The following is a 27,225-nucleotide window of genomic DNA, read 5'->3' on the forward strand; positions in this document are numbered from 1 at the left end:
GGGCACAACTGGGTGAGATAAGCGTCTCTCTGTTCACCCACTCAGGTCTCTGTGATACAGACCAGATTGGCCTTCTCATAAACACATAATTTGTTGTTTAGTCATGTCCCCCTCTTTGTGACCCCATGGACCAGAGCATGCCAGGCACTCTTGTCTTCCACTGCCTCCCGCACTTTGGTCAAACTCATGCTGGTAGCTTCGAGAACACTGTCCCACCATCTCATCCTCTGTCGTCCCCTTCTCCTTGTGCCCTCCATCTTTCCCAACATCAGGGTCTTTTCCAGGGAGTCTTCTCTTCTCATGAGGTGGTCAAAGTCTTGGAGCCTCAGCTTCAGGATCTGTTCTTCCAGTGAGCCCTCAGGGCTGATTTCCTTCAGAATGGATCGGTTTGATCTTCTTGCAGTCCATGGGACTCTCAAGAGTCTCCTCCAGCACCAGAATTCAAAAGCATCCATTCTTCAGTGATCAGCCTTCTTTATGGTCCAGCTCTCACTTCCATACATCACTACTGGGAAAACCATGGCTTTAACTATACGGACCTTTGTTAGCAAGGTGATGTCTCTGCTTTTTATGAGGTTTGTCATTGCCATAAACACATAAATAATAGCAGTGTCTTAAGAGTTATTTGGGGCATGAAAAATAGCTTGTGCGGTCAGAATATAGAACCATTGCAATGCTGCAGGGAGCATCATTTGGCTTTAAATGCAAGTCCTTAATAGGTGGTTTTATATCTGAAAAAATACTAAGTTCTCTGTTTACAGTATTACTGGTTTCTTAGCTCCAATGTGCGGAGCTTACAAGGCTCCATGCCGTGAACTGTCGGATGGCTTGGAAAGGGGAGCCGATACCCTACCAGATAGGAATGGCAAATAAAGTTGTTAGACTATGCTGAAATGGCAAAACTGACCGGAAAGCTCTGGAACCAAGAAGATAAGTATTTCAAGAAATATTGGGGGAAATTTATAATTTACTTAGGAGACCATTGTAAACAGATTAAAACATTAGCAGGATTTTAATCTCACTTGTAACGTAACAAATACTATGGACAATGTGCATAGATATAAAATATAGATTATGAAATAATATGCAGTTGGAAACATTGACAATAGGACTCATGGAGGCGATGGGGGGGGGAGTCTCGAGATGCAAGGAAAACTCTATATATGGATACGTTTTTGCAGTGCTTTTTTATTTTAAAATGTTTGGGGGTCCTGTCCTTTTCCTACTCCTATTGAAATACTGCCCCTCAGTGAGGCCAAACCTAGATTCACAAAATGTTTAGGAGTATACAGGAAAAAGCACTGCATATTTGGTTTTGTTATAAATTTATATCTGTTAAATCGAATAAAAATGATTTTTTAAAAAAGGAAAGGAGAGCTGATGGATTTATCCAGTGCTTTTTTAATTTAAAAAGGTTGGGGGTCCTGTCCTTTTCCTACTCCTGTTGAAATACTGCCCCTCAGTGAGGCCAAACCTAGATTCCCAAAATGCTGAGGGGTCTGCGTTCCCCTGCGTCCCCCCAGGAAAAAAGCACTGGATTTCTCAGCGCCATTGCCCAGACGAAGCAGCCTTTTGTGAGGGAAGCAGAACCGGACCCGGGGAGGAAAAGCCGCGCCGGGAACTCGGTCCTCCGTCTTTTCTGGAGGCCTCCGTGCCCTTGACGGGTTAACAGGCGCCTGGCCGGCGTGACTAATGGAAAGGCTGGGAAAGGCTGAGCGCGGCCTGTGGGTGGGAAGCGAAGTCTCCTCCCTTTCCCTCGCCATCTCTGGCCTTCCTGCGCTTTAGGGAACTTGGATTGCCAGGCAAGCAGGTTTCGCTCTCTCTCTCGAGAGAGGCCTGGTCTGAGGAGACGGAGCCGGGCCTGGTCCGCAGATGTTCTGAGCTGGGCCCGAGGCCATGGCCCCGCTGGGGCTCTTCCCAGTCTTAGTGGCCGTGGTAAGTGAGGAACTCGGGGGCAGAAATGGGGCAGAAAAGAGCCAAGGCCGGGGTTTTCGTGGGACCCGAAAAGGCACCGGAAGCCCTGAATTCCTGGAGCGGACAGAAAGCGAGGAAGCCTCGCAGCTCAGAAGTTATGGCGAGTTGTGTCTCTGAGGCGAAGGCAGCCGGCGCCTCAGATTTGGCTCGAAAGGGGACTTTTCTGACTCCCTCCGCCGCTTCTCCTCTGGAGGTTCAGGAGACTCTTTGCTTCCTGAGAAACCTCTTCAGCCCTCGGCCCCATTGCCAGGGTGCGGCCTCTCTCGCCATCTGGGGCATGGAGGAGGTTGGCCTTGTTTTGCTTCCTTGCTTTGCCCCACACGGAATTATAATAATAATAAGAATAATTTATCATTTATACCCTGCCCATTTGGCTGGGCTTCCCCAACAGAAGAACACTAAAATACAATAACCTGCTAAACATTGAAAACTTCCCTAAACAGGGCTGCCTTCAGATGTCTTCTAAAAGTTTGGTACAATGGTTGTTGTTGTTGTACAGTGGTCCCTCGGGTTAAGTACTTAATTCATTCCAGAGGTCTGTTCTTAACCTGAAACTGTTCTTAACCTGAAGCACCACTTTAGCTAATGGGGCCTCCCGCTGTTGCCACATGATTTCTGTTCTCATCCTGAAGCAAAGTTCTTAACCTGAAGCACTATTTCTGGGTTAGCGGAGTCTGTAACCTGAAGCATCTGTAACCTGAAGTGTATGTAACCCGAGGTACCACTGTATTGCACTTCTTAATGCATGCCAGCCTTCCTTCTGGATCGTGTTAGCGAACACCTTCTACCCGAATACAGTGGTCCCTCGGGTTAAGTGCTTAATTCCTTCCGGAGGTCCGTTCTTAACCTGAAACTGTTCTTAACCTGAAGCACCACTTTAGCTAATGGGGCCTCCCGCTGCTGCCGCGCCGCCGGAGAACGATCTCTGTTCTCATCCTGAAGCAAAGTTCTTAACCTGAGGTACTATTTCTGGGTTAGGGGAGTCTGTAACCTGAAGCGTCTGTAACCTGAAGCGTATGTAACCCAAGGTACCACTGTAGTTATTTTTCTCTTTGACATCTAGTGGGAGGGTGTTCCACAGGGCAGGCGCCACTACCGAGAAGGCCCTCTGCCTGGTTCCCTGTAGCTTTGCTTCTCGCAATGAGGGAACCGCCAGAAGGCCCTTGGCGCTGGACCTCAGTGTCCGGGTAGAATGATGGGGGTGGAGACACTCCTTCAGGTATACTGGACCAAGGCCATTTAGGGCTTTAAAGGTCAGCACCAACACTTTGAATTGTGCTCGGAAACGTACTGGGAGCCAATGTAGGTCTTTCAAGACCGGTGTTATGTGGTCTTGGCGGCCGCCCCCAGTCACCAGTCTGGCTGCTGCGTTCTGGATTAGTTGTAGTTTCCGGGTCACCTTCAAAGGTAGCCCCACGGAATTGCTTAGCGAGCGGCTCCTGGCAGCCTTCGAAACTCCCCTTGTTCCAGGCGCATTTTGCGACAGGGAGTCTCATTCAAACACCCGGTTTCCGAGCTCTGGGCGCAGGATTTCGGATTAAAACTGCAGAGTGGAAGGAAAGGAGGAGCTTTTGCTGTCTCCCCACTTCCAGCTACGCTCTGAAGACTGGAGAAGAGACCCTCTTGAGAATATTAAGGGGGTGGGCAGGGGAAGGACTAGACCCAGGGTTCCCAACGTCCGTCAGATGCCCCACAGGGGGGCAATTTGATTTTTAAGGGAGGCAATTCAAGAATGAGGAGTTGTTGTTGTTTAGTTGTTTAGTGGTGTCCAACTCTTCGTGACCCCCTGGACCACAGCACGCCAGGCACTCCTGTCTTCCATTGCCTCCCGCAGTTTGGTCAAACTCATGCTGGTCTCTTCGAGAACACTGTCCAAATATACCATATAGCAATATATTCAACACAAAAAGCAGCTACAATTTGTGGTTGACAAAGGACAGCTGGACATACAAAGGGCACCATTACATTCAGTAGCTTAGAGCCTCATCAGACCTAAATCCAGCCCTGGTTGCAGGTTCCATCCCCATATGGGACAGCTGCATATTTCTGCATTGCATGGGGTTGGACTAGATGATCCTTGGGTCCCTTCCAACTCTGTTGTTGTTGTTCAGTTGTTTAGTCGTGTCCGCCTCTTCGTGACCCCCTGGACCAGAGCACGCCAGGCACTCCTGTCTTCCACTGCCTCCCACAGTTTGGTCAAACTCATGCTGGTCGCTTCAAGAACACTGTCCCACCATCTCGTCCTCTGTCATCCCCTTCTCCTTGTGCCCTCCATCTTTCCCAACATCAGGGTCTTTTCCAGGGAGTCTTCTCTTCTCATGAGGTGGCCAAAGTATTGGAGCCTCGGCTTCAGGATCTGTCCTTCCAGTGAGCACTCAGGGCTGATTTCCTTCAGAATGGAGATGTTTGATCTTTTTGCAGTCCATGGGACTCTCCAGAGTCTCCTCCAGCACCAGAATTCAAAAGCATCCATTCTTCAGCGATCAACCTTCTTTATGGTCCAGCTCTCGCTTCCATACATCACTACTGGGAAAACCATGGCTTTAACTATACGGACCTTTGTTGGCAAGGTGATGTCTCTGCTTTTTAGGATGCTGTCTAGGTTTGTCATCGGTTTTCTTCCAAGAAGCAGGTGTCTTTTAATTGAGTTAGACCAAGTTAATGACCTTTTAGGCTTTCTCCACGTGAATAAGAGTTCACATTTTGAATATGGTCGTACCAAATTGGCTCCCGGAAGTGAGCGTTCCGGTAATTGAATGATTTTCAGAAGCCAAATGTCTGGTGCGGCTTCCGTGGCTTCCGACTGGAAGCTCCTGCAGCCAATCAGAAGCTGCATTTTGGTTTCCGAATGTTTTGGAAGTCGAACGGACTTCTGGAAAGGATTCTGTTTGACTTCCAAGGTATGAATGTAATAAGAATTATATGTCACGGGGGAGGGCATCAGGGTTTTAGAGATGCTTAGGTGGGGCATTTCCCCCCAAAAAAAGATTGGGAACCACTGGACTAAACCGTGTGAAAAATGAACATAATATTTTAGCCGCAGTTCATTCATTTTCAGCTTTGTATTCTTGTTATAAAAAAAACGCACCCAGAGATTCTGTTGTTGCGCCCGTAACCTATTCTTAAGGTGCCATTTAGCTCCTAGCTTTCATATCTCAGTTTCTAACGCTGGCTGCTAGGCATGCCGTTTCTTTCCTTCCCCTAACTTTGCACTTTTCTCCTTCAGAATCCAATTATGACAGCTCAGGGCTGGCACCAGCATCTGCTATATTCTTTGCCGAGAGAACTTGATTGCACAGCTGGTTTAGAAATGTAGTAAATGAAATATTTTTGACACAAGGCCAGGATCTATTGCTTTGGAACTCGGTAATGGAAAGCTCTTTATTTCCGGCCGAAGTAAAATAGTGATAAAATAATCTAATACCAATACTTCAGAACCAAACTCATGTTGAGGCATGACATGTAACTCTGATTAGGAAGTGAACTCCATTGATTCAACAGCAGACAGAAGTATAAGAACTGATCAATTCCTGGATATAAAAAGGTCAGGATACGATTTCCAGAGTTACAGAATAGTCATAGGAAAACATGTTCCAGGCCCAGGCAGTGTAGGTTATGTCAGGATCAGGTCAATAATTCACATGGGGTCCACTGTTACAGAGCCCTGAGAGCATTTCCAAGTGTCTCACATAATAGCCTTGGTATATCTCCTGGAATTTTCATTTATCTACTCTTGTTTTAGGACATTCTTGTTTTTTGTTTCGTTTTTAAACCCAGCCCTAACCGAAACCTGGCATTATGGTTGCATCAGAACGCTCAGTGCAGCTTACAAAATAGGGTTAAAATTAGGGAAACTAAGTGTTTGAGAAGCCTTACAGTCGCTTCAGAATTTGCATTGCTGTGGTTAGTTTCTTCGTGTGCCACCTCCATGAGAGGTCCAGAGGGTGACAACGTGAGAACAGGCCTTTTCTGTGGTGGCTCCCTGTTTGTGGCATGCTCTCTCCAGGGAGGCTCACCTGGTGCTTTTGTTACATAGCTTTAGGCGCCAGGTGAAAACGTTTCTCTTCAACGAGACCTTTGGCTGATTAACAATATGTATATCCTTTTGTGGAAGGGAGGTTATTGGTTCATTTTGGTTTTTCTTTTATTATGTATTTCGTGTTTTCATTTTGCAATTTAAATGTTGTGAACTGCCCTGTGATCTTCAGAGAAAGGACAGTATGCATTAATAAATAACAACAATAGTAATAATTTGTTGTTGTTGTTGTTGTTGTTTAGTCATTTAGTCACGTCCGACTCTTTGTCACCCCCTGGACCAGAGCACGCCAGGCACTCCTGTCTTCCACTGCCTCCCGCAGTTTGGTCAAACTCATGCTGGTAGCTTCGAGAACACTGTCGAACCATCTCATCCTCTGTCGTCTCCTTCTCCTTGTGCCCTCCATCTTTCCCAACATCAGGGTCTTTTCCAGGGAGTCTTCTCTTCTCACGAGGTGGCCAAAGTCTTGGAGCCTCAGCTTCAGGATCTGTCCTTCCAGTGAGCACTCAGGGCTGATTTCCTTCAGAATGGATAGGTTTGATCTTCTTGCAGTCCATGGGACTCTCCAGAGTCTCCTCTAGCACCAGAATTCAAAAGCATCCATTCTTCAGCAATCAGCCTTCTTTATGGTCCAGCTCTCACTTCCATACATCACTACTCGGAAAACCATAGCAATAGTCATAAAAATGATAATAGACAGCATAGTGCTGAGTGGTGTTGCTTCTCTTCAGACCCTGTTTCTTACAACACAGAGAATAGCCAGAATACAGTGGTACCTCGGGTTACAGACTCTTCAGGTTACAGACGCTTCATGTTACAGACTCTGCTAACCCAGAAATAGTGCTTCAGGTTAAGCACTTTGCTTCAGGATGAGAACAGAAATCGGGCTCCAGCAGCACAGCGGCAGCAGGAGGCCCCATTAGCTATGGTGCTTCAGGTTAAGAACAGTTTCAGGTTAAGAACAGACCTCTAGAACGAATTAAGTTCTTAACCTGAGGTACCACTGCATAGTTCCCGTCTCACACCCAGCTGCTCCCTACATCTTGACTGCTCATTGGCAGTAGTAACAACATCTCATAGTGGTCATTTACACATTGAGGGAATCTGAGAGGTAAATGGACCTGCTGTCTGCCTGGAAAATGAATATCATGTGCTGGTGGCATCAAATTAGTTGGGGTTTGCTCCGAACTGTTAAATGACGGTAGGGACCCCCTAAGTAACCTTCATGCAGATCATTCTTTGTAGTATTTATCCCTATTGGGGTGTGGGTGGAAAGACTGCCTTTTAGTGTTAAAGAACAGGCAAGCTGTATCTCTGATCTTAACACTGTGGTTGTGTTATCTCACTAAGGTTGTGAGATAAAAGGTTCCTCTGTCTGCTTTTCAGAGACCACTTTCTGAAGCAGGCAAAGCACTTGATTTCTCAATCTGATCTACTTCCCAATCAGAGCTGGGTAGGAGGGAGCTGGCACACTTCTTGCAGCTTCTCAGGTCTTCTACTTCTTCTTCGAGCCCTGGCAGCATATACATCAATAATATAATAAAAACAAAACATATTCTTTTAAAAAACCATTGATTTTTATCCACCCTGATGCATCTGTATTTTGGTCACAGACCGATCAGCAAACTTCTGTATTCAGGGTGCATTAAAAAATAGTATATAAATGGGACAGCTCAAAGTGCTAATTGTTGGCAATGTTACTAACTACGGAAGAATCCTTATGTTTCTGTTCCTTGGATTCAGAATCCAAGCAACAGTTAGCATTGTGACCAATCTGCGTTATATTGCTCGCCCTTGCTCTAATGTTTAGTTGAGGTTGCACATGTACATGGAACAGCCATTACCAATCTGAATAATGTTTTCCTAATCACCTGAGAGAGATATTGTACTTTACAATCCATTATGCAGGGGTGAAACTAGGTTTTATTTCATCCTGGGTTAAAGACTCAGTTTGGCACACACACCGCATTCACATTTGCACACACGCACACACACACACACACAGGCTGGGAGCCTCAGCGGTGCCCCTCTGGGGGCTTCACCAGTGGCAAAAAAACCATTTGCCCCCCACCCCAATAGCTACAGCACTGCAATATGTTAAATAATACCGTATTTTTCTGTGTATAACTCGCACCCATGTATAAGAAGCCCCCTATTTTTTGGGATTCCAGATTAAGAAAATGGGGGGAGATTGGCCAGAGTTGTTGACCTTTTTTTGGGGGGGGTGGGACTGGCAAAAATCACTCACCTGCGCTGCCACTCACACACGTTGCAATAGCTGCTTATCTTCTGTCCCCTCGTCAGCAGAAGACGCCAATCGCCCGCCCAATTGACGCAGCAGCAGCCAATCAACACCAGCCCTTGCTGCAACCACCAATAACACACCCAATAGCCGCAGACAATCTCTGGCCTGCAGCAGCTGCCAATCACACATCCCCCCTATGCACTATCTGTGTATAAGACGACCCCAAATTTTTAAATTTAAAAAGCCCCTCGTCTTATACACAGAAAAGTACAGTATTTCGTGAAGGCTGAAGTGGAGTCTTTTTTTTTTAATGAAAAGCAGTTTGCTTATTTATACCGTTCTTTTTCTTTGCAGGTCAACTTGAACCTCATTCGGACAGAAAGTGGGGGATCACGGGGGGTAACCCTCAACCCTGTTACTAAGCCTATCCCTGCAGCAGTTGTGGACAAGGATGCCTTCCTGCACTCCAGCAGTAAACAAAAGAGGGAGGTGGATTGCGAAATAGGACACTATCTTCACCCAAATAAAACCCACTGTTGCCTTAGATGCCACAAAGGTATGACAGACTGTAAAACAGAGTAATAACGATGAGTTGTGATTTCCTATTTTTGTGTGCCCCTGATTCGGTCAAGAATCCAGTTTTTCAAAAATGCACTTTTTTATTTCCCCCACTTCAACTCAAATATAATTGCGCAGCTGTGAAAAGCAATAGCTCCGCTAGAGTATACCAAAGTATGGTATACACTTGTAATGAGTGAGTTCTTGCAGCTGGTTGGGAACTGCTAGGGGAGACAGAAGGAAGATAGCCTTTTTTTGGCAACAGTTGTGCCCTTTTATCCTATCTCACCAGAAAACTAGATAAATCTAACCTAAAAAATAGATAAAGCTGAGATTCCATATACAATTATCATATTTTTTCTCCAATTACAATTTCCATATACAATTATCGTATTCCATTTACAATTATCGTATTTTTCGCTCTTGCACCCGAGCAAAGAACGCACCTAGTTTTTAGAGGAGGAAAACAAGCAAAAAAAATTCTGAATCTGAAGGGGGAAGCCCGGGGTTTCCCCATAAAGCCCCGGCATCCCCAAGCTAGAACAGCGAGGCGCTGCGCAGCACTCCGCCTCGCTGTTCTGGCTTCGGGCACAGCCTTTCAAGCCTCTGCAGCGCAGCGGGGTGCCTTCACCCCGCTGCCCTGCGGAGGCTTTGCGCAGCCATCCCCAAGCTAGAACAGCAAGACGAAGGGCTGTGCAGCGCTCTGTCTCGCTGTTCTGGCTTCGGTCACAGCCTTTCAAGCCTCCACGGGGCAGCGGGGTGCCTTCACCCCACTGCCCTGCGGAGGCTTTGCGCAGCTAAGCCCGAAGCCTTTGGAGCGCAGCGCGAGGTCCCGCTGCACTCCAAAGGCTTCAGGTGGCTATCCCTGAAGCCTGGAGAGTGAGAGGGGTCGGTGCGCACCGACCCCTCTCGCTCTCCAGGCTTCAGCGAAAGCAATGCATAGCCTCCGAAGCGTGGAGAGAGCGCTCCCTCTGCGCTTTGGAGGCTTTGCGTTGCTTTCGCTGAAGCCAAGGAGCCTGCATTCGCTCCATAGGACGCACAAACATTTCCCCTTCATTTTTGGAGGGGAAAAAGGGCGTCCTATAGAGCGAAAAATACGGTAGTCTTGGTTTGTGCTTTCTGTTGGCCACGTGGATTGCTGATGGGGCCAGGGTTGGGGGAGTCCCTGGCTATTTGAAATTCAGACAAAGGAAATGTCCAACCCATGCTCTTACCAAGGTAAAAGGTGGTGGTGGTGCTTATCCCACCATAGCATTCCCTTAAATCCATCCTACTCAGCAACTGTTGGCTATATTTTGATATCAGTAACCAAAGCTTGCTCCAATAACTTTTAGACCTCAGACTGATGCAGGAGGAAAGGAGGAACTGATACTTGGACATTAGTTGCAATTCTTCCTCCTTTAGCCGCTCAGCGAATGGGTGAATACATTACTAATTTGCATGATTTATTCAAATATTTCAATACAAATAGCCAGCTGTCCTTTTACCGCACCTGCTTGGCATACACACCTCTTTTCACACCTGCAAACTACTTCCCTGTGTTCATTGTATATGTTTTCAGGACACAGACAACCGTGAGTGATTGAGCTCAAATCTGCTAGGGGAACAGTTTCTCCTTGTGTCCCTCAGTTTATTCTTCTGGAGGGCAAACGGTTGTACAGCTGGCTAGAAAGTAGAATGTTTTCCAAATTTAGCAGAGCACAGTATGAGTAACTTCTGTCAAGACTGTAAAGCAACTTTGCAAGGTGTTCTAGAAACAACAGACATGAAATCAGAGATTTTCCAGAAATTTAGTTTCATTGAGAAAGTATTATGAATACTTGGTAGCTAACTGTGAAGGCTGTGGCAGAGAGAGGACAGAACGAGAAGTAATGCTGGAATGAAGCTGTACAATGGATTGCTTTGGCTTCCGGGCTGCGGGGAAGGATGGAATTGTTTTCGGAACAGAAAAGCTGCAGGGGGAGAGACAGTGGAAATTATTCATTTCCTTCCTTTCTGCACAAGGGTAGGAAGAAAATGGTAGTTCTCTTTCTTATCCTCTCTCAGAGCAGAAGGGGCAGGGATCCTTAGCATCAATGTAAATCCGAAAAGAATTGTAGAATCATAGAACTGTAGAGCTGGATGGGATCCAAGGGTCATCTAGTCCATGGGTAGGCAAACTAAGGTCCGGGGGCTGGATCCGGCCCAATCGCCTTCTAAATCCAGCCTGCGGACAGTCCAGAAATCAGCGTGTTTTTACATGAGTAGAATGTGTCCCTTTTATTTAAAATGTATTTCTGGGTTATTTATGGGGCATAGGAATTCATTCTCCCCCCCCAAAAAAATATAGTCCACCCCCCACAAGGTCTGAGGGACAGTGGACCGGCCCCCTGCTGGAAAAGTTTGCTGACCCCTGTAGTCCAACCCTCTGCAATGCAGGAATCTCAGCTAAAGCATCCATGACAGATGGCCATCCAATCTCTGCTTAAAAACCTCCAAGGATGGAGAGTCTATCCCAAGGGAGTCTGTTCCACTGTCTAACGGCTCTTGCTATTAGAAGAAGGTTGTTAAGAGTTAAGGTTGTTAAGAGTTGTGGTTGCCAGGGCTTGTGGATGCCAGATTCCCTATAATTCCTGGGTCTGATAGGTGTTAGAATTTAATCAATTCTTGGAGTGTTAAAAAGGCTGCCAGACACAGGATTTAGCCAAGTGTTAAAATGCAGGCCAACCAGCTTTCTGCATTCAGGAAATGGCCTGGGAGATCAGTCCTTAACCAAAGGCAAAGGGAAGGTAATGGGCCATTAGAAACGGCAGAAAGAGGGGACTGAAAATGAGAGGGGGCTCTCCCTCAGCTCTGAGATACTTAGCAGAGTCCAAGCAGACCCGAGTTTAGGATTACAGTTGTGGTGATGTTATTTAGGGATAAGAGATTCCCGTCTGAAAAAGGTCTGCAAGCTGCAGACAGGCAGAGCCATTGCTGGTGTCAGTTTGAATCCCAGGCTGCAGGGAGATTCAAGATTCTCTTGGAGTGTAATGCTGGGAGACCCTCTATTGCAAGCTCTGCTTGTATATATGTGGCGTGGGTGGCACTGTGGTCTAAACCACTGAGCCTCCTGGGCTTGCCCATCGGAAGGTTGGTGGTTTGAATCCCCGTGACGGAGTGAGTTCCCGTTCCTCTGTCCCAACTCCTGCCAACCTAGCAGTTCAAAAGCATGCCAGTGCAAGTAGATAAATAGGTACCACTGTGGAGGAAGGGTAAATGGCATTTCTGTGCGCTCTGGCTTATGTCATGGTGTTCCTTGCACCAGAAGCGGTTTGGTCATGCTGATCACATGACCTGGAAAGTCGCCTTGGATTAGACTTAACCGTCCAGGGGTCCTTTACCTTTATATCATAAGGACATCTCAGTCTCTGCTGTGCCTCATTTCCAAAGCATTTCCCTTGCTAAAGCGTGCCTGGAACTACCTGAAATCTCTCACCGCTGCAGAGATTGGAGGTGGCACGCCAAAAGTTAAGACTGTATTCCTACTGAAGTCAGTGGGACATACTTCTGAGTTTGAATCCCAGGCTACAGCTGTGGGAGAAGCAAGACTCTCTTGGAGTGTGTTGTTGTTGTTGTTGTTGTTGTTGTTGTTGTTGTTGTTGTTGTTGTTGAGTCGTTTAGTCGTGTCCGACTCTTCATGACCCCCTGGACCAGAGCACGCCAGGCCCTCCTGTCTTCCACTGCCTCCCGCAGTTTGGTCAATCTCATGCTGGTACCTTCGAGAACACTGTCCCACCATCTCGTCCTCTGTCGTCCCCTTCTCCTTGTGCCCTCCATCTTTCCCAACATCAGGGTCTTTTCTAGGGAGTCTTCTCTTCTCATGAGGTGGCCAAAGTCTTGGAGCCTCAGCTTCGCCTCTTGGAGTGTAATGTTGGTTAAAATGCAAGCTGCAACTCCAAGCAGCGGTTTTAGACTGCAGCCTAAGCCACCCTGTGGGACTGGGTTGGGGAGGGAGTGATTAAAAAGTAGGGCTGGGTTGAACCTGGGGCATTTTGTATATAAATCACATGCTGTTGTATCATTGAGCTACTGAAACTTTCATTCTACGCTCAGCCTTGCATTCCTTTTCTCACTGAATGACTTTTTCCTGCTTCCTCTTGGATAATTCTTTTGCAGGAACTTTCGTTGCACGACACTGTTTAGACTCTGATAAGGCAACCAAGTGCTCAGTATGCTCTGAGGGTTCCTTCATTGATGGAGATAATAGCTCTGAGCAGTGTCGCGGATGCCGACGCTGCCGTCCAAGTAAGTCATTTCTCTGTGTGGCTTCATGTCTCTGTGTTGGATAGGGGTAAGCATCAGCGAGGAAATGAAAAAATTACTAAAAATTACATTTCACCAAAAAACGGAATCATTCCTTCTTGGGATTCTAACTGACATTGTTCCAAAAGGAAGATTAAAATTATTTTTCTACGCAGTGACGGCAGCCAGGGTATTAATAGCCAAACACTGGAAGGGTGACCATATACCAGCTAGAGAAGAATGGCTACAAAAGCTGAGCAAGTATACTTGCAACTCGCTAAGTTGACTCAAGCCTTAAGGAACAAGTCAAATAAAATAGCCCGGAAAGAAAGGGAATGCCTAAATACCTACCTGTCGAGTCAAGGATTTAACAACCAAGATTTGGTTGTGTTTAGAATAAACCTGTAAGTCTCCTTATACCAAGATGAGGAATATATTGAAATACAGAGAAATTGTTTTAGTTATAGGAAATGAACCACCGTGAGGTCGATGGAAGTCAAAACCCCCAAAGTACTGTATAATAAAAAGAGATCGGCCCCAGAAGGGTCAGCATCTCGGTAGAGAAATGACATTCTGGGATGTCTATTATAGTTACCTTGTTTTATACTTAAATTCTTACTTTTTGCTCTGTTTTCTTTTATCTTTGTTTTTTATTTTTTGTATTCAGTTGAAATGTTTGTATACTTTGTTTCGTTTGTATCTGCATAATAATTCAATAAAAATTGAAATAATAAAAATAAAAAGGGGCAGTGAAAGGCCCCTGCATTGGGAATGTTGAATATGTGTATTGACTTTAGTTGACTTGTTTCTTGAGTGTTAATGGCCCACATAGAATTAACCAACACTTCCTCTCTTTCTGCTTAGCCTTTGGACAAATAGAGTTATCCAAATGTACCAGTGAGCATGACACAGTTTGCGGTTGCGGCAGAAATCAGTATCAAAGTAGCCACAGTGATGAATTCATGTGCAAGAATTGCAGTGCTTGTCCCAATGGAAGAATCAAGCTGGCCTGTGAGTGCAGTAGGACAGAATCAATGTCTTAAAAAAATGACTTCTTGAATAAATTCATTCATACTAGGAACAGAGACTCTCGCCCCTACAGCAAAGCTGTGCATCTGTCTTTGGTGCAAGCTGTGTGTGCTGGTAAAATTGAATTCCTTCAACTCTCCTTGTCCTATAATATTGGTTTTCCTTAATTTTACCCCTCCCTCTCTTCTCCAGCTTTATGTGTTTCTTTTAATGTGATATGTCCTTAAGCCCAGCACCCTTAAAGCAGTATTAAATTTGAATGCTGGTGATGGTGATGCATTTATATAGTGCTCTGTATACAGTCCTTAAAATTTCACCTGTTAACTTTCTGAAGATGCTTCTTAAGCAGAGAATGTTCTCTTAAACATGCTTTGTCCTTGTTCTTAACCTCAGCATACACCTGCAAGCACATCAAATTATCCTTCTGCACTTATTCTGACTGCAGGATGTACCTACTCGTAGCTTGGTACAAAAAAACCGCAACACCTAGAAACTTACAGAATATGCCCTTAATGCCACACATGGAGAGCACCACTTCGTCTACCCCTGGCCTAGAATTTTGAGCTCCCCTGCTGCGTTTACCGTATTGGCCCAAATATAAGCCGTCCTTTTCCCCAAAATTCCGACCGTGAAAAGTTAAAGTGCAGCTTAAATTCGTGACATTACAATAACTGGCTTTTATGATATCGCTCCTGAAACAAACATACGGTAAAATGGAACAAAAACAATGCTTTATTGCCAATTTGCAAGCTCGAGACTGTTCATTTGCCATTTATGGGTGTGAGTGACTGTGGGATTATAGCAATTGAATTGTTATTTGCGATTTTAGCAACTGTACGGTAACTTTTGCGGGCTTTAATCAAAGGCTTAAATTGGCTCGGAGTTACAATTCTACTAACAGCAGCGATTTTCAGCCTGTGTCCCAATTTTAAGGGAGTGGTTTATATTCAGGTATTGTTTTTTTTCTTCCCCACCCTTTTGAAGCTGCGGCTTATATTCGGGCCAATACTGTAATTGTGAAATTAAATGGTGAACAGATTCTTTCTCTTAGAACCATTCTGTTAATTCACCCATTCTCTTTTCACCCTGCAGAGGGCACAGTTAAATGTGTTGACACAGGAGATCTGTGATCAGGACCTCCTGCAATTTGTTCCTAATGTAACAACAACACTGGCCCTGATTCAGATCAGGAGCATAGTGCTGGGAAAAGATGCTGGCCCCTTCTCATGCCCTCTGATTCTTCTTCTCCAGGGCTGTTTTCTTGATTAAAATCCCATCTCTGAAGCTATTGTTTTCCCCAAGAGGAAAAAATAGGCAGGTATTGTCTGAGAACCTGTTATGTCTCCACCTGTAAATTGGCCCCACAGTTATCAATGGGAAAACCACTGCATATGGGAAATGTTGATCAGATTTTGGCACCCTACTGCTGTTGCTGAATTGCCTTTAAAGCCACAAGTGATCCTGAATGCGGAACTTCTGCATCACATCTAACTTGTCCCCAGATAATAAACACTGCTTAGGTGCTATCTGAAGAAGTGTGCATGCACACGAAAGCTCATACCAAGAACTAACTTACTTGGTCTTTAAGGTGCTACTGGAAGGAAAAAATTTTTTTTTGTTTTGACTAGGTGCTACTGTGTTTGAGTGAGATCCAAATCACTAAACAAAATATCTCCTTCTCTCACTTATCTTTTCTTTCTAGGTACCAAATTCAGTGATACAATATGTGAGTGTCGCGCTGGATACTTTCTCCAAAACGATGAAAACAAGTGCTACCCATGCAGCAGGTGGGGAAAATCTTGTTATCTGCATTTTCTCAGTCACACAGAAAGTAAAGGCAGCCGTGCTGGCCCATAAGGAAAAAACAAAAAAATCCAAAGTCTCTATAAGGCCACACCTTTATTACACCAACTGAAATGTCACAGAATAGTATGCAAGATCCTGACCTCCCCAGAACTCCCCGTTCTCCAAGTAGAGTGTCAAGGGGGCAATGAAATAGGAGGAACTTTAGTGCTATACAGTGGTACCTTGGTTCTCAAACTTAATCCGTTCCGGAAGTCCATTCCAAAAGCAAAGCGTTCCAAAACCAAGGTGTGCTTTCCCATGGAGAGCAATGCAAAATGGATTAATCTGTTCCAGACTTTAAAAAAACCCTCCTAAAACAGCCAACTAACATGAATTTTACTAACGAAAGCATGGATCCATAAATGAAAGCAATAAACGATGTACTGCAGTCACACAATCAATCAGTAGCTGAACTGGGTTCCACACAGTCACAAAAAAAGAGCCACAAAAACAACAATGCAAAATAAATAGCAAAAACAGACAGACCTCAGTGTAACACTCAAATCGGAAGTGTAGCACTCAAAACAGAAGTGTGGCACTCAAATCGGAAGCGTAACACTCAAAGCGAAGCACGTTCGGCTTCCAAAAAAAGTTTGCAAACCGGAACACTTACTTCCAGGTTTGCAGTGTTTGGGTTCCAAGTTGTTTGAGTACCAAGGCGTTTGAGAACCAAGATACCACTGTAAAGTAGTATTTGTCTCCTGTGCAACTGAGACCCACTTTTTCCTATTTCAGCTGCAATGAGAAAGAAGAATGCAAGATGGACTGCAACTTTCTCGTTAAAGTGATAAAGCCAGAAAATAACCCACGTAAGTTCTGGAATAATACTTGGACAACACTCCAGGTCTCTCTCTTTAGCCCTTGATACAATCCACAGCAACAACTTTTACCAGCTCTGCTTCACACCTCAATTGTTCTTGCATGGCTGGCAGAGGCACCAACTTCCAAGGGAGAAGGGGTGTGTGTGACGTCATGTAATGTGTGATGTCAGGAAGAGCCGGACTCATGGGTGTAGCAGTTGCCTCCCCTAGATCAAGTAAAACAATACAAATACTTAACTAACTGACCAACCACGTCGCTTCTGCCCTGTTTAACAAAAGTTCTGCCCCCTCTAACAAAAATCCTGGCTATGCCCATCGCTGGGGTGGAACTGAATGCAGCTGGTCACGGCTCCTCCTCCTGTGGGATCTGCTTCCTTATTTCTTCCCCTCCAATTCAGGAGGAGGAGAAGAAGCCAGTCACTGGAGTGCTCTGTTCCGCCCTTGGCCTCTTCCTCCCACTTTGAACATGGGGAGGGGGGTCCCAAAGGGCTTGGCCCCTAGGAGAGGGCACGCCTGATGACTGGAGAGTGTCCTTGAACTTTGACATCATTTACAGTGGTACCTCACAAGACGAATGCCTCGCAAGACGAAAAACGCGCAAGATGAGAGGGTTTTGCGTTTTTTGAGTTGCTTCGCAAGACGATTTTCCCTATGGGCTTGCTTTGCAAGACAAAAACGTCTTGCGAGTTTGTTTCCTTTTTTCTTAAAGCCGCTTGAAGAGGTGCAGTTGCGACGGACCGTGCTTCGCAAGACAAAAAACCGCGCAAGACGAAAAGACTCGCGGAACGAATTAATTTCGTCTTGCGAGGCACCACTGTACTTGCGTAGAGGGAGGATAGAGAGGGGGTCTCTAGAAAGAAACCGACAGAACAAACGTAAAATGTACATTTGTTACTCCACCCATTTACGCCTCTGGCGCCATCCACTGTTAGCATGTGACCCCCCAGATGCTTGCGCTTGGACTACTGCAATGCGCTCAATGTGGGGCTACCTTTGAAGGTGACCCAGAAACTGCAATTAATCCAGAATGCGGCAGCTAGACTGGTGACTGGGAGTGGCCGCAGAGACCATATAACACCGGTCCTGAAAGACCTACATTAATTCCCAGTATGTTTCCGAGCACAATTCAAAGTGCTGGTGCTGACCTTGAAAGCCCTAAACGGCCTCAGCCCTGTATATCTGAAAGAACGTCTCCACCCCCATCGTTCAGCCTGGACACTGAGGTCCAGCGCCGAGGGCCTTCTGGCAGTTCCCTCACTGCCAGAAGTGAGGTTACAGGGAACCAGGCAGAGGGTCTTCTCAGTAATGATGCCCGCCCTGTGGAACGCCCTCCCACCAGATATCACGGAAATAAACAACTATCTGACTTTTAGAAGACATCTGAAGGCAGCCCTGTTTAGGGAAGTTTTCAATGTTTTATGTTACTTTTTTATTTATATTTTGTTGTAAGCCACCCAAAGTGGCTGGGGAAACCCAGCCAGATGGGCGGAGTATGTATAAATAAATAAATAAATATTATTAATAATAATAATCATTATCATTATGCAGCCCTCAGGCTGAAAAAGGTCCCCCACTCCTGCTCTCTAATACCTGACATTGACTTCACTTTCCAATCATTGATCTCCACGCCACATTTGCCTCTGTGCTCTTGCTATCCTATCCATCTCTTCGCACCTGTTTTCCTATCCTTCCAGACCCTATCATCTATATTATGCTTATTTTTCCTTACAGATCAAGCACTTCTCCTCGCTATAATAGTCATTTTAATCGTAGCTGTCGGTGTATTGCTGTTGGTGAACATACTTCGCAAACGATCCTGTCAGAAGAGGTTCAGCTCCACTTTCTGTCCATACGGTGAGTATATCACTTGCCTGTTGGAGGATCCAGATTACGAAAAGTCTGTGGTTTCAAAGCTGAGCAAGGGGAGACTTGCAAAGGGCTTTAAGGAAGCACAAACAGGAGCAGCGTGTGCAGGGTGACGTGCTGTCTTAAAGCCCTTTCTAACAACTCTGTGAGGCAACTGCTCCCCTTATCCTTCAAACATTGGCGAGAGCAGGTGGGTGGGGAGTATGTGGGGAACTTGCAAATGCTTTGAGTCCCAGCGCTCATGCTTGATCCCCCAGAGGCTCAGATGGATGGCCGAGGGTGGTGGTGCGCTGTCTTATAGCAAAATCTTTTTGAAGCAGCCTCTTTCCCTTCTTTCAGTGAATGGTCAGCAGAATGACTCCACCGCGCCCTAGAGCTGCCCAACTGCTTGCTCTAGTGTTTAAAGGAAAAGAGGGGGGCTGCTTTAAGGAGCGTAGGTCCCCCCCCCAGGACTTTCCCTTTGCAAAGGTGCTCTTCAAAGCAGCTCTGCTTTAAGCAGGCAGTTCTCACATAAGCACACAGCTTATACCTGTGGCCGCCACTGTGTCAGCCGTGGACACAGTGACACCTTTGAGAACTACCTTCTAGGCCCCTGTGGTGATCTCGCCCCTTTAAGACTGATTTATGGGAATAGGTTAGAATTTAAGAAATAGTGAGCTTACATACAGCTGTCTCCCGTTAAGGCTTCAAGGCCGGTGTCACAGGGTAATTGGGTGGAAGAGGTGAACACCCATGGTCTAAGTTCCCATAAAACCTGGGTTGGTGGGAGTTCTCGCCAGTCAGCCAGGCATCTGTTTGGGCTTTTGACAGCATCTTGTTCCTACTGAGATTTAAGTTTAAGCATTTATGTTAATTAGCTGGATAAGTTAGTGTTTGTTATTTTCTTCCCTTCTGAGCTATTTTTAATCCCTGCAATTATTTGCATTTTCTCTCTCTCAGAGTTTTGTTTCAGTAAAGTCAGTGTATGATATTATGAAATTTGGTCTGGTCTGAGTTCCTGAACCCTTAAATTTTGACCACGCTTTTTGGCGCAAGGGTCATCCACCGCAGCCCCTGCTGCTCATTGATGCAATTTTCATAATTTCATAAGATGATGAGAACGGGTACCTTTTTCTCCTTTAAAAATACATGTAGTGGATAAATTAGTTGACAGACAGACAGACAGACAGACAGGTTCTTTCTTATTTTCTCTTTCAGTTCTAAGTGCTTCTCAAGGCTCAGATTGACAGCTGAGCAGGTATCTAGAAAGTAGGAGGGGAAGGGGAACAATCTGGTAGACTGGATGGAGGAAAACAGAGTAAGGGGGTTGAGAGGGGACAAGAGAAGGAATGCAGGGTGCCACGGAAATTGGGAGAGAAAGAGAATGGAGTGTCAGAGAGAAAAAATTCACAAGTGGTCGCCAGTAAAACAGATCTTCTTGTAATTGTAAAATTTTTCCATGGGTTCCCTTCCCTCCCACTTCCATCACCATCAAATCACAGATCAAGTGCTCTCCAGCCCTGATATGGCACAAAAGCATGAATCTAAAGTACATTTGGAACCTCATAATGTTTTTAAAACTATCATCAAAACATAGGCCATCTCTGTTTGTTGGTGGTCTTCGTGCTATGTAAAAAAAGCTATGAAGATCCATGAGAATCTGTGCCTTGGATCAGTAATAATAAAAATAATTTATTATTTATACCCCGCCCATCTGGCTGGGTTTCACCAGCTACTCTGGGCGGCTCCCAACAGAATTAAAAGCACAATAAACCATCATACATTAAAAACTCCCCTAACAGGGCTGCCATCAGATGTCTTCTAAAAGTCAGATAGTTGTTTATTTCCTTGACATCTGATGGGAGGGCATTCCACAGGGCAGGCGCCACTACCGAGAAGGCCCTCTGCCTGGTTCCCTGTGTTCTTGTGGTGCTGGCAAGCACAGGATCTGCCATCTTTACTGTGCAGGCTACCCAAGTAAGCTTTAATTTGATGTGCTTTTGGTGGGGCTCCAGGTAAAATCCTGCAAAATCAAGAAGATCCAACATTTACCCAGACCCCATGGAAGAACAAAGAGGGGCGAGCCGGGGAAGAGAAGCAATCAGAGGGATATCAATGGCACCATTTCAAAATTCCAAAAAGTTTGGCATATGACCCAACAGGCTGCAATGCCTCCAGTATCTCTGTAGCCTAGTTATACGCACTCCAATTCCTTTAGTGAAGTGAATATAAGCAGAACTCTGGTCTTCAACACAGCCCTGGCTGTTAAATGCATCCAGTACTAGTAGCTGCCACCATTTGTGTTTGCTAAAGAATCATCTAGCTGTCTGTTAGCTTGACAATAACAGTAAAGCTAATTTTCTCTTTTGATGGCTGTAAAATAATTTATTCTGGGATTTTTTTCAGCTTCAAATCTGCAGCCAGCAAGTGAACCTTCCCCAGAGGTAAGTTGTTGCAAAGGTTTCTAAAATTCCTCTAAACCTCAGGATTGTTTGCGGTTTATGCCTAGCTTTCTTATTTTCTAAGTTCAGCCGACTGCATGCTTGACGTTTCTCTTGTTCCTTAGGTGGTAGAGAAAGGAAAAGGCACATTTCTGGAACAAAACCAGACAGACAATCTTTTGCTACTGAAAGCCACACCAGCTGACCTCCCAGATTGTGTAAGAGTGGCAGGAGAGACACAAATCTCAGATCGTGAGTGCATCTTAATTTCAGAAATAAAACATGGGCGGTGGGCGGGGGGGAAGAATATATGAGTTATGTGTGCATTGCTCCTATAAAGGTGGGTAGGGGTGTGTTTGTGTGTGTGTGAGAGAGAGGGAGAACTATTGCCTGCATCAAAAACCCAAGAAGGTGCTAAAATCCTGAATTTAAATGTTACAAAGAAATCCAGAAAAGCGGAATGCCAGTTGCTGAGAACCTTGTGGGGAAAGCACTGCTGTACTTAAGTCTTGTTTGTGGGCTTCTGGTTGTCCACTGTGAGAACAGGATTCAGGAATAGAAGCACCCTTGCCTGATCCATCAGAGCCCTTATTTTCTTAAGTGCAGCTATCTGGTTATATGGGGCATTGCAGATTGCTCATGTTTCACTACAGTGGTCCCTTGGTTCTCAAACTTCATCAGTTCCAGAAGTCTGTTCCAAAACCAAAGCGTTCCAAAACCAAGGCACGCTTTCCCATAGAAAGCAAAACGGATTAATCCATTCCAGACTTTTAAAAACAACTCCTCCATAAAATGAAAGCAATAAACAATGTACTGCAGTCACACGGTCAATCAATCAGTAGCTGAACTGGGTTCCACGCAGTTACAAAAACAAAGCAAAAAGAGCCACAAAAACAAAAAAACCCAAAATAAATAGCAAAAACAGACAGACCTCAGCGTAACACTCAAAATGGAAGTGTGGCACTCAAAAATAAAGTGTAACTCTCAAAATGGAGCACGTTCGGCTTCTGAAAAAAGTTCGCAACCGGAACACTTACTTCCGAGTTTGCAGTGTTTGGGTTCCAAGTTGTTTGAGTACCAAGGTACCATTGTATTTCATGTTTGTCATACAATGAATGTGCTATTAGGGAAACATGGCTGTCGCAGAGAGCAGTTTTTCAATAATAGGGAGAATGGAAATAATTTTTGTTACTGACAATTTATACTACGCTAGGGTTTCCTAAACGTGGGTGTTTCTGGACTACAACTCCCATCATCCTTAGCTAGCAGGACCAGTGATCAGAGACGATGGGAATTGTAGTTCCAAAAAACAGCTGGCGGCCCAAGTTTGGGAAACCCTGACACAGACCAAATACTGGGAGGTGCACAGAGCATAACTCTCACAGCATCACTTGATTTCTCCTTTGTTCCTTTTACCCCTAGGTCCTGAAGTTTTGTACGCTGTGGTGGATCAAGTACCGCTGACCCGGTGGAACGAATTTGTGCGGCGCCTGGGACTGAATGAAATTTCAATAGAGAGGATTTATGCCGAGCATCGGCACATTCGAGAAGCGCAATATGTCATGCTGAGACAATGGAGGCAGCAAGCAGGCCATGGGGCCACCGTAGAGCGCATTTGTTATGTTCTCAACCAAATGGAGATGAGTGGCTGTAGTGAGACTATTCAGGAGGTCCTGTCCAACCTGCCTTAGATGTACTGCATCAGTACATACTCACACCAAGCACAATCACCTCTTGATGACTTGTAACATCATGGTGGATTGTGTGTTTGAATGTGCTATTGTGCCATAAACAGAACTTGTAGGTGTATTACCTCCAGCACAAATGTTTTTTCCAATGGAGTAAGCGCACTGTGTTCCATTCATAAGCAATCGAGAAATATGTGTCTGAAACAGGTTCTTCTTCCCATCCCTGCCAAGTCTAGGCCCTCCTTTCAGAGGACTTATCCACTCTTCCTTTTGTCCTACTGCTTCCCTCACCCAGCGGAAACTGCTCTTTAGCTAATAATTGGAGCAAATGGCAATCTGGTTTTCCGCGGTTCTTATCTATCTCTTAAAGAGTGGGTTTTCTTGGAAAGGAGCGGGGCAAACGGCAAACCACTTGGACCCATGCTTTCTAGGCATGGCACAAGCAGAAGCTTGTGCAAGCCCAGTTAGATTTTGGCCTCTTCACTTGCTTGTCATCTACTTTATTATTCTTTTTTGTAGAGACTGAAAAGCAACTTAATCAAGTACGTTTCTGAGCACAGTTCAAAGTGTTGGTGCTGACATTTAAAGCCCTAAATGGCCTCGGGCCCAGTAGACCTGAAGGAGCGTCTCCACCCCCATCGTTCAGCCTGGACACGGAGGTCCAGCGCCGAGGGCCTCACTGCGAGAAGTGAAGCTACATGGAACCAGGCAGGGGGCCTTCTCGGTAGTGGCACCCGCCCTGTGGAACACCCTCCCTTCAGATGTCAAGGAAATAAACAACTACCTGACTTTTAGAAGACATCTGAAAGCAGCCCTCTTTAGGGAAGTTTTCAATGTTTGAAGTTTTATCGTGTTTTTAATATTCTGTTGGGAGCCGCCCAGAGTGGCTGGGGAAACCCAGCCAGGTGGGCAGGGTATAAATAATACTTTTTTAAATTAAATGTTCTACTTTATAGGATTGTGAGAATGTCTTTTAAATGAATACTCCTGGCCTTTTCTGATCCAGGACTCTTTCAGTCCCAACCAGTTTGAATGTGTGTTGGGTTTTTTTTAAACAGATGTATATATCCATTTTCATATATTTGTGCTGTCTCTCTTTCTGCCTCCCACAAGGTCTTCTTCAGGGCATGCGTACACTACAGACATCTTGGTTAACTGTGGTTCCTTTTGTGTATCGAGCATTAGGAATTGTTGTTTGGAGCACTAACAGACAATTTTAGCTCGTGTAAATTCGCAGGAAGACATTAGAATCAAAGAATCGAAGAGTTGGAAGGGACCCAAGGGTCATCTAGTCCAACCCCCTGCAATGCAGGAATCTCAGCTAAAGCATCCAGGACAGATGGCCATCCAAGCTTTGCTTTAAAATCTCCAAGGAAGGAGAGTCCACAACCTCCCAAGGGAGACTGTTCCACTGTCTAATAGCTCTTACTGTCAGAAAGTTTTTCCTGAGGTTTAGTCAGAATCTGTTTTCTTCCAACTTTAAGCCATTGGTTTGAGTTCTACCCTCCAGAGCAGGAGAAAACAAGCTTGTTCCCTCTTCCATGTGACGTGTGACTATCATATCTCCTTTCAGTCTCCTCTTTTCCACGCTAAACATACCCAGCTCCTTCAACCGTTCCTCATAAGGTTCAGCCTTTATAGAACTAGCATAAACAAGTAGCCATAATCTTGCTCCAAATCTTTGCTTGTCTTTCCCACCATCATATTCTTTCTCTTCCTTTTTTTAAAAAATATTCCAATATTGTGGGGACATTTGTGCAACCCACCAATGGATTCTAAATCACGAGCTGAAAACAATTTTAGGCTGCAATCCTACGCACCTTTGGATAAGCTCCAATGAACATTGTGGGATTTACTTCTGAGTAAATGTGCACAAACTTGCACTGGCCGTTGGCAAAAATTGCACTCTCCTGGACAGTGTAAAGTTAATGAGAGTTAGAAGGAAATATTTCGATCAGAGATTCAGTAGAGGTGCTCCGGCATAAATAGTATTTGTTGGTTGATTGGCGTCTGTCTGTTTCAAGAGACAATGGAGTGTGCCTCCGGGGGTGAAGCCTGGGCAGTGTGTATGGAGGTCCTGGGAATGGCAGTTTTATCTGTATATATTTGCCGTTTGGGTTAAGTAATGCAGTTAAGTATTTTGTATATACTTTTGTTGTATCTTTGTGTAACCCTTGTTATAACTGAGCGACCAAGTCTCTGACAAAATACAGCCAGACGAATGTGCTTTCTTTTATATTTTCTTGAACACCTTTGTTCATTCTACACCAAAGATATAAATTTGTCATACAAATAAAAACCTGAAAGCAAAAGAGAAGCTGTTTTTCCTTTCTTTTTCCCAACAGAAGCCCATGAGCAAAGGGAGACAAATGCCTTTACTCAGCATCCCCTTTCATTTAAATCACACCTTTTCCAGTATTCCTAGTTGTGTGTTTGTGTCTCTCTGGCGATCCCTCGTAGCCGAGTAAGATTGCCTTCCATAAACACGGTGTTAACAATGAGTCCGTAAGTGACTGTGGAGGCCAGTTCTGGATCCACACATCCTTCCACAGTGGGGACATAGGTTTCCGGGTGGGAGTTGATCCCGGTGTGGATTTGCTAAGCGTGCCTTCCTCTTAGCACGTTTCTCCCTTTCGTCCTGAGTTCAAGTGTCTTTCAAAGCCCATGACACCTTTGGTCAAGGCTGTTCTCCAACTGGAGCACTCGCAGGCCAGTGTTTCCCAGTTGTCAGTGTGTATAATACATTTTTTTAGATTTGCCTTGAGACAGTCTTTAAACCTCTTCTGTTGACCATCAGCATCAGGCTTAAGAGTGCTGGAGGAGACATACAGTGGTACCTCGGGTTAAGTACTTAGTTTCGGAGATCTGTTCTTAACCTGAAGCACCACTTTAGCTAATGGGGCCTCCTGCTGCTGCGCCGCCGGAGGCCGATTTCTGTTCTTATCCTGAAGCAAAGTTCTTGACCTGAAGCCCTGTTTCTGGGTTAGCGGAGTCTGTAACCTGAAGCGTATGTAACCCGAGGTACCACTCTAGTTGTGTTAGGCAGTCCAAACTCCATCCTGCATCCATGATTACAGAGGTGCATCTGAAGCTGGTTTGGATGTGCAGTTTGAGACAGCAAAAGCCCATCAAATCTCAGATGGTAGAGAAAGCCTAACCTTTCATTATACTGAGAGCCAGTGGTGTGGTGTAGTGGTTAGAGCGGTGGACTCCTAATCTGGGGAACCGGGTTCGCTTCCCCGCTCCTCCACCTGCAGCTGCTGGGTGACCTTGGACCCATCACACTTCTCTGAAGTCTCTCAGCCCCCCTCACCCCACAGAGTGGTTGTTGTGGGGGAGGAAGGGAAAGGAGAATGTGAGCCACTTTGAGACTCCTGAAGGGGAGTGATAAAGCAGGGTATCAAATCCAAACTCCTCTTCTTCTACTGTACCGGTGGCAGCTCCTAAGATTCCTTCCCAGGCCAAAGCCAGAGCCCATTTGCACAAAGTAGCCCTCCGGCCCTTCCATTCGTTTGCATGCTAATAAAGGAAGGTGAGATTCGTGGAAGGGAATTTGGGTCGACTTTAGAAAAAGGTTTTAAGAATTGAGTACTGATGTATAAATATGGATGTTTATAAGTTAAAATTGTTTTTTTCTTTAAAATGAACTAAATATAAAAAGGTTAAAAATTGGGGATAAGAACTTGTTGAACTAACAATTTGAATTGGAATATAAGAAGGGGAGGTGTGGGGAAGTCAGGGAAATATGTCATTGAAAATATGGACTGTAAATTTTATGTGTTTTTTAATTTTTTTTTCTTTTTTTCTTTTATTTTTTACTAAGATGGAAAATTTTAATAAACATTTATTAAAAAAAAATAAAATAAAGGAAGGTGAGGACAGGTGACCTCACCTAGGCCCAAAGTCACCCCCCACCAAAGCAGGCTCAAAGCTTCTCAGAGCTTTTCAAAATCATTTTTCTCAGCAGCTAAAAGGCATTAGCTAAGCATCAGAAACATCCGCTTGCTGTAACTAAAAAGATTGCAACAAAGGTAGGGAAGACAGTCCATTGTTTCTCAGGCCTTTCTGATGCCTTCTGGCCTTGCTAAAGAACCACATTGCAACTTACTTTCTGTCCGGGAACCATGCCAGAACAAGAGATTGAAACATATCTGAACACTCTGAAAGCCCTTTCCTGGGAAGGGTGCCAAGAGTCCCAAGAGTCCCAAGACAGCTTTCTGTTCATGCTCAGAGGACTCCTGAGGGAGGAGAAAGGAGGAGGGAACTGGAAAGGGGTATATATGCTTGTGCACATGATTGTGAAACTCGTGCATGCTTTTTGTGACTTATCACACTTGCTCCTTCTACCAGTTCATGGATGGTAGAAATAAAAGCCTTTTCTCCGAAACTATTCCTTGAGTGTCTTTTGACTCCCACTTCCCTTTCCCAGGCGCAATATTTTTCCCACCCGAGGGCAAAGCCTCATAAGGCTACACTAACT

General features: G+C 45.1%; 1 protein-coding gene and 2 long non-coding RNA genes across 3 annotated transcripts in view; all 3 read left to right on the plus strand.

Moving 5' to 3' along the window:
- LOC310753081 overlaps positions 1–25,057 on the plus strand; it is a 98,611-nt gene extending 73,554 nt beyond the window's left edge. Inside the window, exon 2 of the long non-coding RNA XR_014543160.1 lies at positions 23,659–25,057. This is a non-coding gene — a long non-coding RNA (uncharacterized lncRNA). The remainder of the gene's footprint in view (positions 1–23,658) is intronic.
- LOC310752747 (tumor necrosis factor receptor superfamily member 1A-like) lies at positions 1,638–25,057 on the plus strand. Its single transcript, XM_083593702.1, has 10 exons — positions 1,638–1,935; positions 8,610–8,811; positions 12,951–13,079; positions 13,941–14,087; positions 15,808–15,892; positions 16,686–16,759; positions 18,503–18,625; positions 21,023–21,060; positions 21,183–21,309; positions 22,480–25,057. The coding sequence occupies exons 1-10, from the start codon at positions 1,897–1,899 to the stop codon at positions 22,746–22,748; spliced, it is 1,233 nt and encodes a 410-aa protein (XP_083449828.1). The 5' UTR covers positions 1,638–1,896; the 3' UTR covers positions 22,749–25,057.
- Positions 3,179–6,714, plus strand: LOC310753116. The gene is made up of 2 exons (XR_014543199.1): positions 3,179–6,228; positions 6,683–6,714. It is a non-coding gene; the product is annotated as an uncharacterized lncRNA (long non-coding RNA).
- Positions 25,058–27,225: the final 2,168 nt, after the last annotated feature.

The sequence above is a fragment of the Podarcis filfolensis genome, assembly GCF_964270895.1.
Source record: "Podarcis filfolensis genome assembly, chromosome: 17".
Taxonomy (NCBI): domain Eukaryota; kingdom Metazoa; phylum Chordata; class Lepidosauria; order Squamata; family Lacertidae; genus Podarcis; species Podarcis filfolensis.